At 53.5% G+C, this 13,557-nt stretch overlaps 1 protein-coding gene across 1 annotated transcript in view; it reads left to right on the forward strand.

Moving 5' to 3' along the window:
• The window catches only part of USP7 (ubiquitin specific peptidase 7), a 56,124-nt gene continuing 43,412 nt past the window's right edge, over nucleotides 846-13,557 (forward strand). The window contains 1 exon segment of the mRNA NM_001135680.1: nucleotides 846-1,011. Within this exon segment, the coding sequence (NP_001129152.1) occupies nucleotides 930-1,011 (82 nt within the window). The 5' untranslated portion in view covers nucleotides 846-929.

Here is a 13,557-nt window from a genome sequence, read left to right on the forward strand (position 1 = left end):
ACCGGGCCCGGCCGCGCCGCGAGGCTCGGGCGGGCACCGAGGGCGGGCGCCCGGCGAGAGGCCGAGACGGGCCGGGCGGCGCGGGGCGCGGGGGGCGCGGCGCTGCGGGCCGGGGCAGGCGGGCCGGCGGGCGGGCGGGCCCAGGCGGCGGCGGCGGGCGGGCCGCTCCCTGCACCGCCTCCCCGCTCCGCCCTCCCGCTCCCGCTCCGCCCTCCAGCTCGGAGCTCGCCCGCCCGCTCCCTGCGCCGCCCGCCCGCTCTCCTCGCTCGCTCGCTCGCTCGCTCTCGGGCCCCCCATGCGGATGTGACATTTCACGCCGCCGCCATTTTGAGAGCGAGCCGAGTCGAGCCGCCGGGCGCCGCGTCCGCTGCCGGAGTCCCGACGACGACGCCGAGGAGGCGGAGGCCGCAGAGCCCCGAGCGCGGCTGGTCCGTCGCCCGCCCGCGCCGCCGCCGCTCCCGCCAGCCCCAGGCCCCGCAGGCCCGCCGCGGCCGGCCAGGCCTCTCGCCCGCCGCGCCCGGCCCGAGGCGGGGCTGACTCCGCGGCCCCCGCCCGGCCGCCCTCCGCCCCCGGCCGGCCCGCGGCCCCGCAGCCCCGGCCCCGGCGGCGGGAGGCGGGCCCCGCGGCGGCGGCGGCGGCGGCGGCGGCCGCAGCGAGCGAGGAGGCCGCCCGGCCAGGCCCGCCGGCCGCCCGCCCGCCTCGGCGCCGAGATTGGGCGAATCGCGAGCAAGTACGTGCGCGTCTCCCTGCCGCCGCCGCCCGCCGCGGGCCGCCCCGGGGCCGCCGCTGCCGACGACGCGCGGGAGGAGGAGGAGGAGGCCGCCCCGCCGCCGCCGCCGCCGCCGCCGCCCCGGCTCGCCGCCGCCGCCCGCCCGCCGGGCCCGCAGCCCGGGCTCCCGGCCGCAGGCGAGGCCCAGGCCGCGGCCGACATGAACCACCAGCAACAGCAGCAGCAGCAGCAGAAAGCGGGCGAGCAGCAGCTCAGCGAGCCCGAGGACATGGAGATGGAAGGTGAGCCCCGCGGGCTGGCCGCGGCGGGGCCGGGAGCGCCTTCCATTGTAGCCGGGGGGAGCCGCAGGAGCCACGCGAGGGGCTCGCCATCTTTAACCAGGCCCCGGGCGGCCGCGGGCCTCGGCCTGGCCGTCCCGACCCGGTCGGCCCGGCCGGGGCGAGGCTGCACCGTCATGCCGGGCCCGCGGGCGGGGGGCGGCCGCCGGCCCCCCGCCTGGCGCATTGTCCGGCCCGCGGGACCCGGGCGGCCTCGCCGGCACAAAGCGCCCAGAGCCCAGAGTTGTAAATGAGGGCGCTCCGGCCGCGGAGGGACGCAGGGCTTTGGGGGCTGCTGGCGGCCGCCGCGCGCCGGGGTCGGGAACCGGGTTCCGGGGACCGTGCCACTGACGGGACGTCGCGGGGGCCTGGCTCTGGCCGGGAGGGTCGGGGCCCTGGAAACCTCCCTGGGCTCGGGCCTCGCCCCCACCTGCTCCCGTGCGCTCCCCCGGAGAGCCCCCCGGGGCTTCGAAGCGGTTCCCGGGTCGATCGCTCTGTAACAGCACTTGCTAGCGTTGGGCTTCATTTTGAAACACCTGCAAGGGACGCGGATGTTGTCAGCCTCCCGACGGGCCCAGAGTTCTGAGCCAGGCGCTCTTCGTTTCAGAGTTACCTGTTTTTCAGGGAGTTTGGTACCTGGCTGTTGGTGCAGTCAGCCTCGGGCCAGGTGTGGGTTTGAAACTACGTGAAAGCTCCCCTCCCCCCAACTACCTATATCCGAATTCAGCTCGACTCCGAAGGTAACTTTTAATTTTCTGCCCCTGTGCCAGCAGCTTTCCAGGGTACCGCACTTTTGAGATACTAGGTCTTGGTAATGAAGGTTTGATGTAGAGGCCCTGGATAGGAAAGGGTCTTGGGCTTACAGGCTCAAGCAGAGGTGGTCACTGGAAGGCATCTGTTTGTCATGGCCCCACGTATTTCAAAGGGCAAAGTCTAGGGAGCCTTAAAAGAGAATTTTTACCCATTTCTAGGAGGGCCGACAGGCAGGAGTTAAAAGGGGGCACCTGGGTGAATGGGGCGTTGAATGTTCCTGTTCTGCTTTGAGCAAGAGATCTTGGGTTGCGTAAGTGTGTGGGGCGCTAAGGAAGCTCAGGTAAAGCAGCATTTGTCCTTTGGGGTGGCTACACGTGCGGGGCGCTGCACCCTGGTTGGCAAGAACACTTTGACTGGTGTTCCCATGAGTATGAAAATGGGGGGGCGGGGGATGCCCTGCCCGATTGCAGGAGGTAAAGTGGAGGTGCCTGCAGAAGGCACTTCCCACTTGTCCTTACAGTGGTGAGGAATGGGGGGCAGGAGAGCCAAGCTCACGCCAAGAACTGGCTGTCTATTTCTCTTGGCCCCAGCGAGGCAGTAACTTGGTGGAGCTTTTGTCATATGCCATTAAACCAACTAGCTGAAGGAGTACGTGCTGAGAGTATTCTGTATATTCCTTTAGGCCAAAAGAGGGCTGCTTTTCAGTTTCCTTTTCAAATACCACTCATCAAGACAAAAATCCAGTAGCGCTAGGCTGGCCTACGCCATGTCCCATGTAAGTCGTCCTGCCACTGGTTTTGAACACTAGTGATAGTATAAGCACGGGCCTCTCCGCAGAGTGCATTTCTGGCACCGAACTGGGTCTTTGGGAAATAATCATGGCCACAAGTTTCAAGGACTTTTTTAAGACTAGAGAGGATTGAATGGGGGAAGAATTTTCAGTCCGGGCATGTGTTCACAACTGGTTTCTTTTCTCATGGAGTTTTTTATTTTCATATCAAAAATGGCATTGGAAAGTCACCCATAAAGTCATGAGTCTGCAAATTTACTGCCATCTCAAACTGGATTGCAAAGATTGTAGCTTATTACTAATGATTCCTTAAACTGAAGTCTTGTTTCTTTTGGATGGGCCTTAACTAGAAGCTACCATGTCTTTGAAGGGCTTGTAGTCGAGCCCCCACAGGTGTGCCGTTTAAAAAGCTGCCCGAGTCTTAGGCGGTCTACAAGCTTTTCAGCCTTTCCTAGCCTTCCCTCTCCTCGCATGTGCTGCTAGGTTGACATATATTGTATTTTAGATGAGAAAGAGTGAAAGACTCCTTCCTATTACGGAGCAGGAAGGGTGGGATTTTGGGGACCGGCGGCTCTGGTTGGCCTGCGTGCCCGGCGCTGCGAGTGACTCGCACCTGTTTGCTGTTCGCCCTGAATCCTCCCCACTCAGCAGCTGGAAGCTGTCAGGGTTCTGACCAGCTTGGGGAGGGGCGGCTTCCTCAAGAGGAGCATCTAGCCCGCCCCTTCTGGGCAGGGTGGTTTCGGAGGAGCCTGGGAGACTGGTTTGGTCGGCGGTTATTCCCTCTCAGCAGGTCAGTTTGCTTTCCTGCTCTGCTTTGTAGGGGCGGCCCCTGCCTATCTGCCGGAGAATAACAGAGCGCAGGATTAGTTATTTTAAAAATGTCTTGTTTTGAGCCCTCAGGAAAGTTATTCGGGGTGAAGAGCAGAGAGGGAAGAGGTGGGTACGTTTGTTGGCAGTTCAGTGGGGTCGGGCCCACGTGCTTCCTGCCTGTGTGCTGTCGGTGGCACATTCTCAGGTGTGGAGGCGGTGGCAATAGTGGGCCTGGGCAGGAATGGCTTTGCTTGGCGGTTTATTCACCGTCTCACTCAGGGGAGAGGCCGTGCAGGCCCAGGGGCTGCCCGAGGGGCTTGTACTTGGGAGCTGGTAGTCTGCTCTGCGCTGAGCTCCCTCCCAATCAAGAGGCAGTTTTCCGAGGCCTGCTTCTGCCGCACAGGCTGCCTGCACAGGTGTTTGTCCCCTGGTGTGGCTTCTGCCCTCGTGTGAGCAGTCAGAGTGAGTCTTTCTTTGAGGCTAATGGAGACTGTTTGGTCTGACTTTTTTACAACTCTCAGACCACTGCTCTCAGGACACCAAGCTGGGAGCAAATCAGCAGTCTTGAGTCTCTGAAAAGAATTGATCTGTGACTTCTGTATTTTTTGTTTGGGGGCAGCAGGGATGGATTTCTTTTTCTTTCCAACTCATGTGGGGAGATGGAGTTTCAAGTTACTTTTCTCTTTAAGCAGGTTTGGGAGTGGAAAGTGAGTTCTCTTGCACACGCGCACAAACTACACTCTATCTAAAACGTGTTTCCTTTTCGAATAGCACCGTAACAAGACCAAAATCAAGTCATACGAGAATATTGATTTTCCTCTCATGTTGGTAATAAGAGAACTTTTCAGAGCTACAATATAAACATTAACTTGGAGAACCCAGAAGAAATAGAGGAGAAATTAGGCCAAACCTAGAAACATCTGACTCTGATGGGAGGCTGTCAGGTTTTGAGGGAATTGGAAGTTACTCTTCACAGGCATCCGCCCTCCCGAATCTTCCAGGCTGCTGATTTTGATTACCCGTAAACAAATGATCACAGCACATTGGAAAAAAGTGTATACCTTCATCTTGGATTTTTAATTTTTTTTTTTTTGGGTCTTTTTTTTTTTTTTTTTTTGTCTTTTCTAGGGCTGCACCTGGGGCATGCATACGAGCTTCCCAGGCTAGGGGTCGAAACGGAGCTGTAGCCGCCAGCCTATGCCAGAGCCACAGCAACTCGGGATCCTTAACCCACTGAGCGAGGCTAAGGATCGAACCTACCACCTCATGGTTCCTAGTTGGATTCGTTAACCACTGAGCCGTAACAGGAACTCCGGATTTTTATTGTTTTTGGAATCAGTTTTGTGGAAAGGGAGAAAGAAGCTATTGAATTAGAACTCCGGGTGGGGCAGTGTGGGAGAGGACAGGCTTGGTGCCAGGCCTGCATCTGAAGGTGGACTTTGCCTTTTCGTTGTTTTGTGACCTCATGCGCATTGCTTAAGCTCTCAGTGCCTCAGTTTCTGCATCCTCGCAAAGGAGGTCAGTCGCATCCTGCCAGGTTGTTGTGAGGGTGGAGACCCAAAGTGGGTGTGAAGTGCTGGGCTCAGGCAGCACCGGGTCCTGGATCAGTGGGGCTGTGATGGTGAAAGGGCGGCACCTGCCGGAGGGACATGGCCCACACAGGTGGGGCCAGTTGGCCTTCGTGCTTTTATAGCCTAATGTCAATTAGGAAGAAAACTGAGCAGCCCTAGTCTAAGCAACATTATTTATGAAATCCTGGGCCTAATGTGCCTAAATAGGTATTTAAGGTCAATAGTATAATATTTTAAGAACAACGTAATGCATGACAGTGGATTTACTGAAGCTTGGGCAGCTCCAGGGCCTTCTCAGACCAGAGTATTCTTGTTCTTGTACCCGCGTTAGAGCATTGAGTGATGCATGTGAGGCTGAGAATCAGCTTGCAGCAGGGAAGCCAGGTCACCGAGCCTCCAGGCTTTTTGAGTCGGCTCTGAATTCTTGTCTCTAAATCCCACATCCTGTTACCAAGCCCTTTTGGTTTTCCACCCCTCACCCTAAAAGAGGCTCCTATTTCCTCATGCTGGAGCTTTGCAATAGCTGTCTTACTGGTCTTTGCCTCCCCTCTTCCTGGACCCCACACAGCTGCCTCATCACTGCCCTACTTAGGACTCAGGTGTGTGCCGCCTTCCTCACACATGCAGGTAGATGGGTGGGAGCCGAGTCTAGGCATTGGGGTCCTCAGCCAGCTTTTGCTTCTGAGCACACACCACAAACACACACACACACTCTGGCTTTGGGGCCATGTACTTACACGGGTGGTGACAGTTCTTCTTGAATGCAGGCAGGACAGAGACCCAGGAAGGTGGTTCAGAAGCCATTCAGATGCTTCCTTTCCACTAAACGTCTCTCCTGGTTTCAGCCACTTGACTTGGGTGAGAGCCATGTCTTGGCCCTGAGCGCTTCCACTGTGCACTCATCTTCCTCTTTGCTGGACTGCTGGACTGAAGATGCTCCTCTTATGTTCCTTTTTTTGTTAAATGTATTTGTGGGAGACACTCATTCAGGAAATAGCAATTCTGAGGCTAAACAGTAGCTCAGGAGATGGCTAGCTGGCAAGGTGGTGTGGAAAGAGAATGCCAAAGCCATAAACCAATATTGCCTTGATAGCTGCTAATTCAGTTTTACTGCTTTTAACGTAAGCTGCTTCAAGTGGCGTTTTTGATCCTTTTGCAGTAAAAAGCTTGTCGTGTAGACGAGGGCACTGATGGACCTTACTAAAGATTTCTTTTGAGTATCTTTGTTTTAATTTATGATTGCACCCGCTGCATATGCAAGTTACTGGGCCAGGGATTGAATCTGAGCCTGAGCCGCGACCTGCACTGCACCTGTGGCAATGCCGGATCCTTTTAACTCACCTAGTCGAGCTGGGGATCTGATGCCTCCACAGCTACCCAAACCACTGCAGTTGGATCCTTAACCCACTGTGCCATGGCAGGACCTCCTTCTTTTGAGCATTTTAAAACTCGTTATTGTTTCTGGGGTTTTGTGGGTATTTGTGCTTGATTTACAAGGCAAAGGAATTTTACTCTGGAGACCTAGTTGTAACAAGGTATTTCTTGACATGTACTGTGACAGAGTTCAGTGTTATGTGTCAGCTGCTTCATAAACTTACTTTGAACTAAGGTGAGCTTGTTTGAGGAAGCAGCGTTTTAAGGGTCCTGCAGATGCAAGAAAGCCGGTTATGCCATTTTTGTAGTAAGTTAACATATGGCTCAGCTGATGAGAGGTCAGATGGGTTGAAATTCTCTTGAAGAGCGGCAGGCCTACTCCTGGGCGTTGGTGATTGAAGCTTGAAAGTTGGTTGTTACAAAATTTGTTATGTAGGGAGAGAAATGGCCCTGGGCAAGAGTGAATGGTGACACGCAGAGTGTGGACTAGCGAGAGCCAGGGAGAAGGACAGAGGGTGCACCTTGAGGGGTGGGACCATTGTCAGGGGTTGGGAAGAGAAGGCCAGCTGGGGGGCACTAGGGTTCACTACCTGCGGGGTCTTCCCCCCACCCACTCTGTTGTCCAGCCCAGCTGGGGCCATAGTCTTTATTTTCCAGAATGCCCAGGTGTCCTTTCAAGGAGCCCAAGTTACCCAATCGTCAGGAGCTTTTTCTTGGCAAATGTGAGTGCTGTGTTTGAGTCTCCAGGTGGACTTTCCTTCTTTTGGACCTTTTGAAAATTCAAAAGTGAGGCAGGAGGGTCCCCTGCATGACCCCAGCGGTTCTGCAGGATTTTCTTGCCTGGCAGAGAAGGGTGATTCCGTGCCAGTGACTGGTTGGTTTCCTGATACTGGGAGGGCAGTGTCCTGTGTCAGATACCAGCCCCCAGAATATTGACCAGGGAAGGTCTAGCTCTCGCAATAAGTCGTTCAACAGGCCCCTGGTTTGGAAAAGGGTTGTAGGAGCTTGTTGGGGTGACCTGCAGTGCAGAGCATGGTCACACCCAGGGTGTGGCCACAGTTGTTGTCTGGGTGGTCTGATATCTTGGCTCCCTTCTGCTACCCCCTGCCCCATGATACTTTCAGAAAGAGCTGAGGGGGCTTTTCCCAGGAAAACCATGTGTGTTTGCTCTAGCGGACAGGCGGAGCAGACCAGGCGGACTGGCCTAGAGTTGCAGGTACATTTCATCAATATGACTTTGGGGAATAAATTACATTTCAGGGATCTTAGTTGATTCTGTATGATGGCTGTACAGTGCTCCTTAGTGTGTTTCCATGGTGAGATAGTCCAGTTCCACCTCTTAAACAGTTTTGGGGAGGCAGTTTTTTGGGGGTAGGTCATTTTGAAGTGCTTGCTTCTTGGAGTTGGTAGTTTATCAGCTTGAAGGAGAAATTTCTTCAATCAAATTGTGTGTGAATTGGTGAAAAACATTCTTCAATCCCTATTGCTGTTTTATAACCATCCTAGATGGACACATAAGAATTTCCCTCCAGGATTCTCAGCCTTTTCCTCGTCTGTCTTTAGCTTGTAAGAAGAACAGAGGGGCCGGAATGCCTAGCCTGCAGAATGCCCTCAGAACTAGCTGGTGGAGTGAAGTCTATGAGCCTCAGCCTTTGGGCACCCCTGCCCCCCAACACACACAGCCACAGGGTAGTGGTGGACACGGGGCTGTTTCTGCTGATCGGAGTGATAGCCTACCTGTCTATGCCAGAGGATTCCTCCTTGCTCTGAAGTGCTCTAGCTCTCCTGCTCGTACTGATGAGAACAGTCTGTTTCCCTGTTGAGACCCAACCTGCCTGAGAGGGCTGGCTCAAGTGTTCAGTAGCCACCCGTGGCTGGCAGCCACCACACTGGATGAACAGATGTAGCACATGTCCCTCAAAGCAGGTAGTGTTAGTGGTCAGAGTTCACCTGAACAATCCACTAGGGTTCTGGGCTAGAGGGTGTTTCTGGGAGCGTTGGTGTCCCATTGGATGTTGGAAAGATACAATGTGTCCTGGAAAAGCTCAAATAAGTGCCTTGGAAACTTGTGGATAAATAGTTCCCGGGCATACTGGACAGCAGGCTTTCTTCATATATTTGTGGTAAAGAACTAGGTTTTTTTCTTTAATTTTCAGTCCATTGTGGACAATTTCTAAACTGTTTCTGTAGAAATGCAGTGCAGACAAATTGAAAAATGAAATAAAATACACGTACAAGATGCAGACCCAGGTTATTATTAAAGAAAGTCACATTTCAGCAGTTTATTACTTAGAACAAGCACATAGAATTGCAGTAACTGTACGTGTGCATTGAAAGTGTGTATAGGCCATTAATAAAGAGAAAGTCTGTTGCTCTTGTAACTTTATCATTCCACAACGGTAACGAAACAATTTTGTGTAGAACAGCAGTTCCCCATGTTAAAAGCCTGCATGCACACTTGGAAGGAATACAGAATACAGCACACATGACTAGTTTTTAAGTAACAAACAAACCCACTTCCTGCTGGATGGATGGCATCGCTGCTACTCCTAGAGGATGACGTTTATCCGAGTTATTTTCTGTGTGTTATACTAATGTGCATGTGACTCCAGTGCTGCAGCCCTGTACCCTTGGGAGTGGGAGCCGTCATAAAGCAATTTTCCCAAAACGTTTTCTGTAGGCAGCTTTACCTCCGTCCGGTAAACTTACATCTGACTTAGGTTGCAGTGAAAGAAATGGGGTTCTGGGTTATATTGGCTTGGGTTGCAGCTAACCTGCTAACCCTCAAATCTACTGTAGCGGGTTCCCGTGTGACACGTGACACCCTGCTGTTGGACAGCGCACAGCCTGGCCCATATTGGGACCTTGCAGAAAAGTCACAGATGGCTGAAAACTCTCCACGCTTGCTCCTGTTTCACTAGGTCCTCAGAGGGCACTTGCTTGCAGGCTCGGTGAAGGCACCTTTTGGTTTTGCCCACCCCACCCCCACCCACATTTCCATGAGCAACCAGGGCTAATGGTTTTGCTTCTGACTCCTGCACTCGCAGAGCCTAAGCCGTTAGACAGACATTTATGAGACCCTCCCGACGGGCAGGTTCAGTGCCAGCTGCCACCTGCCCTTGACCACCTGGTTGGAGTGAAGGCCCTTGGTAAATACAGATGTGCTGGGGAGGGCTATGATGTAGCATTGGGGGTGACTGTGTCCCCGGGGAAGGCGGGGACTGGCCTGTGGTGGGGAAGGGGTGCATCAGCTGAGGCTTTGCAGAGGACGTGACACAGCTAAGTTTGAAAAGAGGGAGGGGTGGTGTGATCAGAGGCAGGAGGTGAAGGACAGCACGGTGGGCTTGGGGTCTTTGGGTCTCTAGGACTAGAGGGATGGGATCTGTGGTCCCAGAATAATGACCCACAGAAATGTCTGTCCTGGTGCCCCGGAAGCAGCGGCTGTATTACTTACGCGGCAGGGGCCTTGCAGGTGTGATGAAGTTAGGATTGCTAGACATCCAGGTGGGGCCAGTGTGCTCACAGGGCCTTAACCTGGGGAAGAGGGAGGCTGGAGTGGCTGGTGTGAGGGGGACCTCACTGGCTTTGAAGACGGGAGGGGAGCCAAGGAGAACCCCAGTCCTGCTGGTACCTTGATTTTAGCCCAGTGAGGCCCATCTTGGGCTTCTGGCCTCCAAAACTGTAAAAGAATGAGTGTGCGTTCAAGCCAGTAAGCTTGTGGTAATTCGTTCAGCAGCCACCAGAAACAAACAAGGATCCAAGAAGGTTGTAAGAAGTAGCAGGTGGTGTCCAGGAAGTGTGGCTGGCCCCGAACTCTAGAGAGCTGCAGAGAGGCTGGAGTGTGGCAGCTGACCTTCCCTGGACCAGGCCATTGGATGGAGGGCTGTGTTTGTGTGCACGCCTTAACCACCGCTCTGAAATAGCATTCCCATTTCATAGCAGAGCAGAGCAAGGCACTGAGCAAGTGGAATAACCTACCCATGGTCAGCGTCAGACATGGGATTTGAGCCCAAGCCATCTGGCTTCACAGAAATTTGTGCTTCATTCTAGAGCCAGTAGGCCGGCACTGTTGGTCGTAAGGTTGTGGTCACCACCTTGTGATTAACCCCCTGCTGTTCTCCTGTGGGCCTCACCTCACCACCCAGAGGGCAAAGCTGCAGTTGGGCTTCTCAGTCTAGAAAACAGCTCACTGCCAAAATTAGCTGGGGCCACCCAGCACCTAAGCAAGTGGCATATGATGGCAGAAGGTGATACCAGCAAAACAGGCGTGTTTTGAAGGTTGATGCCTCCCTCCTTTGAGACTCAAGTACTCAGTAACGTGATCCTGAACTGACATGAATCATCCCTAAAGCAAACATTCGGGGCTCTGGGCACATGGAGAGATTTAAACTGAGAAGGCTCGAGCCTTGGTAGCCAGGGCTCAGTGCACATGTGTACTGCATCTCAGAGGATCCAGTTCTGTGGGGCTCCAGGGTTAGACCTTGAGGTGCGTCCAAACAAGGACAGGCTGCCCCAACTCAGGTCCTCCCATCACTCCACCCCCACACCCACCTCTGCACGTGAGCAACCATAGCTCCTCCGAGCCAGACGGATGGCATAAACCTGGCTGCACCCTGCTCTGTCCCCAAAGCCCTGACCCACCACATTGGCCTCCTCCCTGTTCCCTCAATCATCTGTTCTTTCTTAAGACATCAGCTTTCATAAGGTGGAAGGAAAACGGGACCAGAGGCTCCAGAACCCAGATTCCTCACCTGGGCAGCGGTTAAGGACATAAGAGGTCCCAGAGGCCAGCCTGTCTCCCTGCTCCCTGAGCTTCCAGCTTGGCCGTCTGGTGGTGTTTGGTGGCATGTCCTGAACACCTTCTCCTGGCCTCTTTCCCTGACAGTGAGTTTTAAAACATGAGATGGATAATAATACACAGCTTAAACAGCAGCAGTGCATACTGCTAACACACTGTGGCTGGGTTGATGAAGTTAAGTCCTATACTTCTTAAGACCTTTTATTCTTCAAGTACTGGCTGCATGTGGGGTAGGGTCTCAGAGGGCTCTTGGTGGTGCAGTTGTGTTCTAGAGCAGGAAGGGACTGCTGCGCCCTCTGCTCTACAGGCCCAGAAACCCGAGGCTCGGGGGACGGAGTGATTAAGGCAGTGCTCAGCTCCTCTGTCTCATCTGTCTGCAGTTCCGGGGCTGGTGGCCACACGTGCTCGGGGCTTCTGTGTCACAGCGAGTTCTGCCGACCAGTCGTTGCTCTACTTTCTAGCCGATGGCTTCGGAGAGGATTGTTTAGAATAACCAAGTATTTTCTTGTGTAAAAACCTAGGAAGAAGGTTCCCAAAGTGGCTCAGCAGAGGACAGACACACTTGCCCTTGGTCTCAAATCACTGCCTTGGGCACAGGGTGGGGTGGTTTACAAAGATGGAGCAGGTGATAACGTGTCTTTGCTTTAGGAGAGTCTGCAGCATCCAGATGGGTCACGTGAGCAGGATAGAAAGTGATGAATGCCACTGGAGCGTAGGGCTCTGGAGGTGGAGGAGAGGCTCGGCCTGCCGAGTGCTACTTACGGGCCGGCCGGAGGGGTGGTGTTAGGATTTGAGTTCTGGGGATGTGAGGCGTGATTGGAGAGGGCCAGAGGCAGGGCTTTCGACCCCTTCGTTGCCTGGTGCATCCTGTCCTAATCACTGCCCCCCCTCCCCACAAAGAAATCCTCTGTTCCTTAGGGTCACTCCCGGCTCCCCACCGCCTTAAGCAACCTCCAGTCTACCCTGTGTCTGCTCTGGATATTCTGTATAAGTGGGATCATACAGTATGTGGCCTTTGTGTCTGGCTCCTTTCTTCACTTGGTGATTAACGTTCTCAGGGTGTACCCTCGTTCTCAGGGTGTACCCTCGTAGCCCTGCCAGCGCCTCCCCCCCCCCCCCCGTTACTGCAGAACAGCACCCTGTCCTGGGGAACCTCCTCACCATGATTTATATTGGATCAGAAAGATGTGCAGGTTCTCAGGATTCTGTAGTCTGTAATAGGTTCGATTCAGTATCTTGAAAAGGAACTTGGGACTTTGTGAATGTGACTCACCACCAAAATCAATGGACAGGGTGGTGCAGGGTGAGGGTATCTGTCAGTCAGCCGCAGAGTAGCAGTGGAGCTGGACAGAGGGTTCAATCCCTGGCCTCAATCAGTGGGTTGAGGATCTGCTGTTGCGTGAGATGTGGTGTAGGTTACAGACCACGGCTGGGATCTGGCATTGCTATGGCAACTTCCATATGCTGCAGGTTCGGTCCTAAAAGAGAAGGAAAAAAAACTAAACTAAGACCAATCTTAGTTATTCCTTTAAAAGTGAGAAACCAGTACCTGGTAACATATCTACCATACTTCTTATAGGAAATATTTTCTAAAAATTTAATGAGGAATGGCATTGTTCATATTTTTTGCATATTTCTTTATTGTCTGGCTTAATAGAAGGCACCTGGATTCTCATATCTCCTTCCACTGTCAGTTGCAGTGTAATTTTACTGGAAATACAAAGGAAACCCGGTCTTATGGAGAGGTGTACAGTTAGAAAAAAAGCAGTACTTCAGTAGCCTCTTCAGGTATCTGTGGCAGTTCTTTGAAACTACACGAAAATGCGGTAGCTTCTTAAGGTTAATTACAATGTGCAGTTTGAAACCTATGAGTTTTAACTTTTCGTGTCTCTAATACATTAAAATTCATTTGTCTATCTTATCCTTTTCCTTTCTCTTCTTCTTTTTTTTTTTTTTTTGGCAGCCCATGGCATGCAGAATTTCCTGGGCCAGGGATTGAATCCTAACCACTCGGCCACCAGGGAACTCCCTGTCTCGTACTTTGAACGGAGCATTTCTAATCTCAGTCCTGGGTCATTTGGAAAATACCAATGCACACAGTCATACAGATCTTTTAAATGTTGGCTGATTTCATTATTCAGTTACATTAAAAGTCTCCAAAACATCACATTTGTGTGGGTAGCAGCCCAGTGCCTACCTGTCTGGGGGCAGGACTGAAGTCCAGAAAGCTCCCTGGCACAAAGAGAGCAGTGACTTTGGTTCTGTATGTAAGAGTCTTGCTCTTGCCTGGCAGAGGTGATGGTTGGATGATAATTAGCGATCGGCAGCCTGCTTGTCCACGGCAGCTGATGCCGTGGGAACAGGCAGCAGGCAGTGTTGGATGGTCCCCTGCAGTAAGGTGTCTGTAATGGTCT

The sequence above is a fragment of the Sus scrofa genome, chromosome 3 (assembly GCF_000003025.6).
Source record: "Sus scrofa isolate TJ Tabasco breed Duroc chromosome 3, Sscrofa11.1, whole genome shotgun sequence".
NCBI lineage: Eukaryota > Metazoa > Chordata > Mammalia > Artiodactyla > Suidae > Sus > Sus scrofa.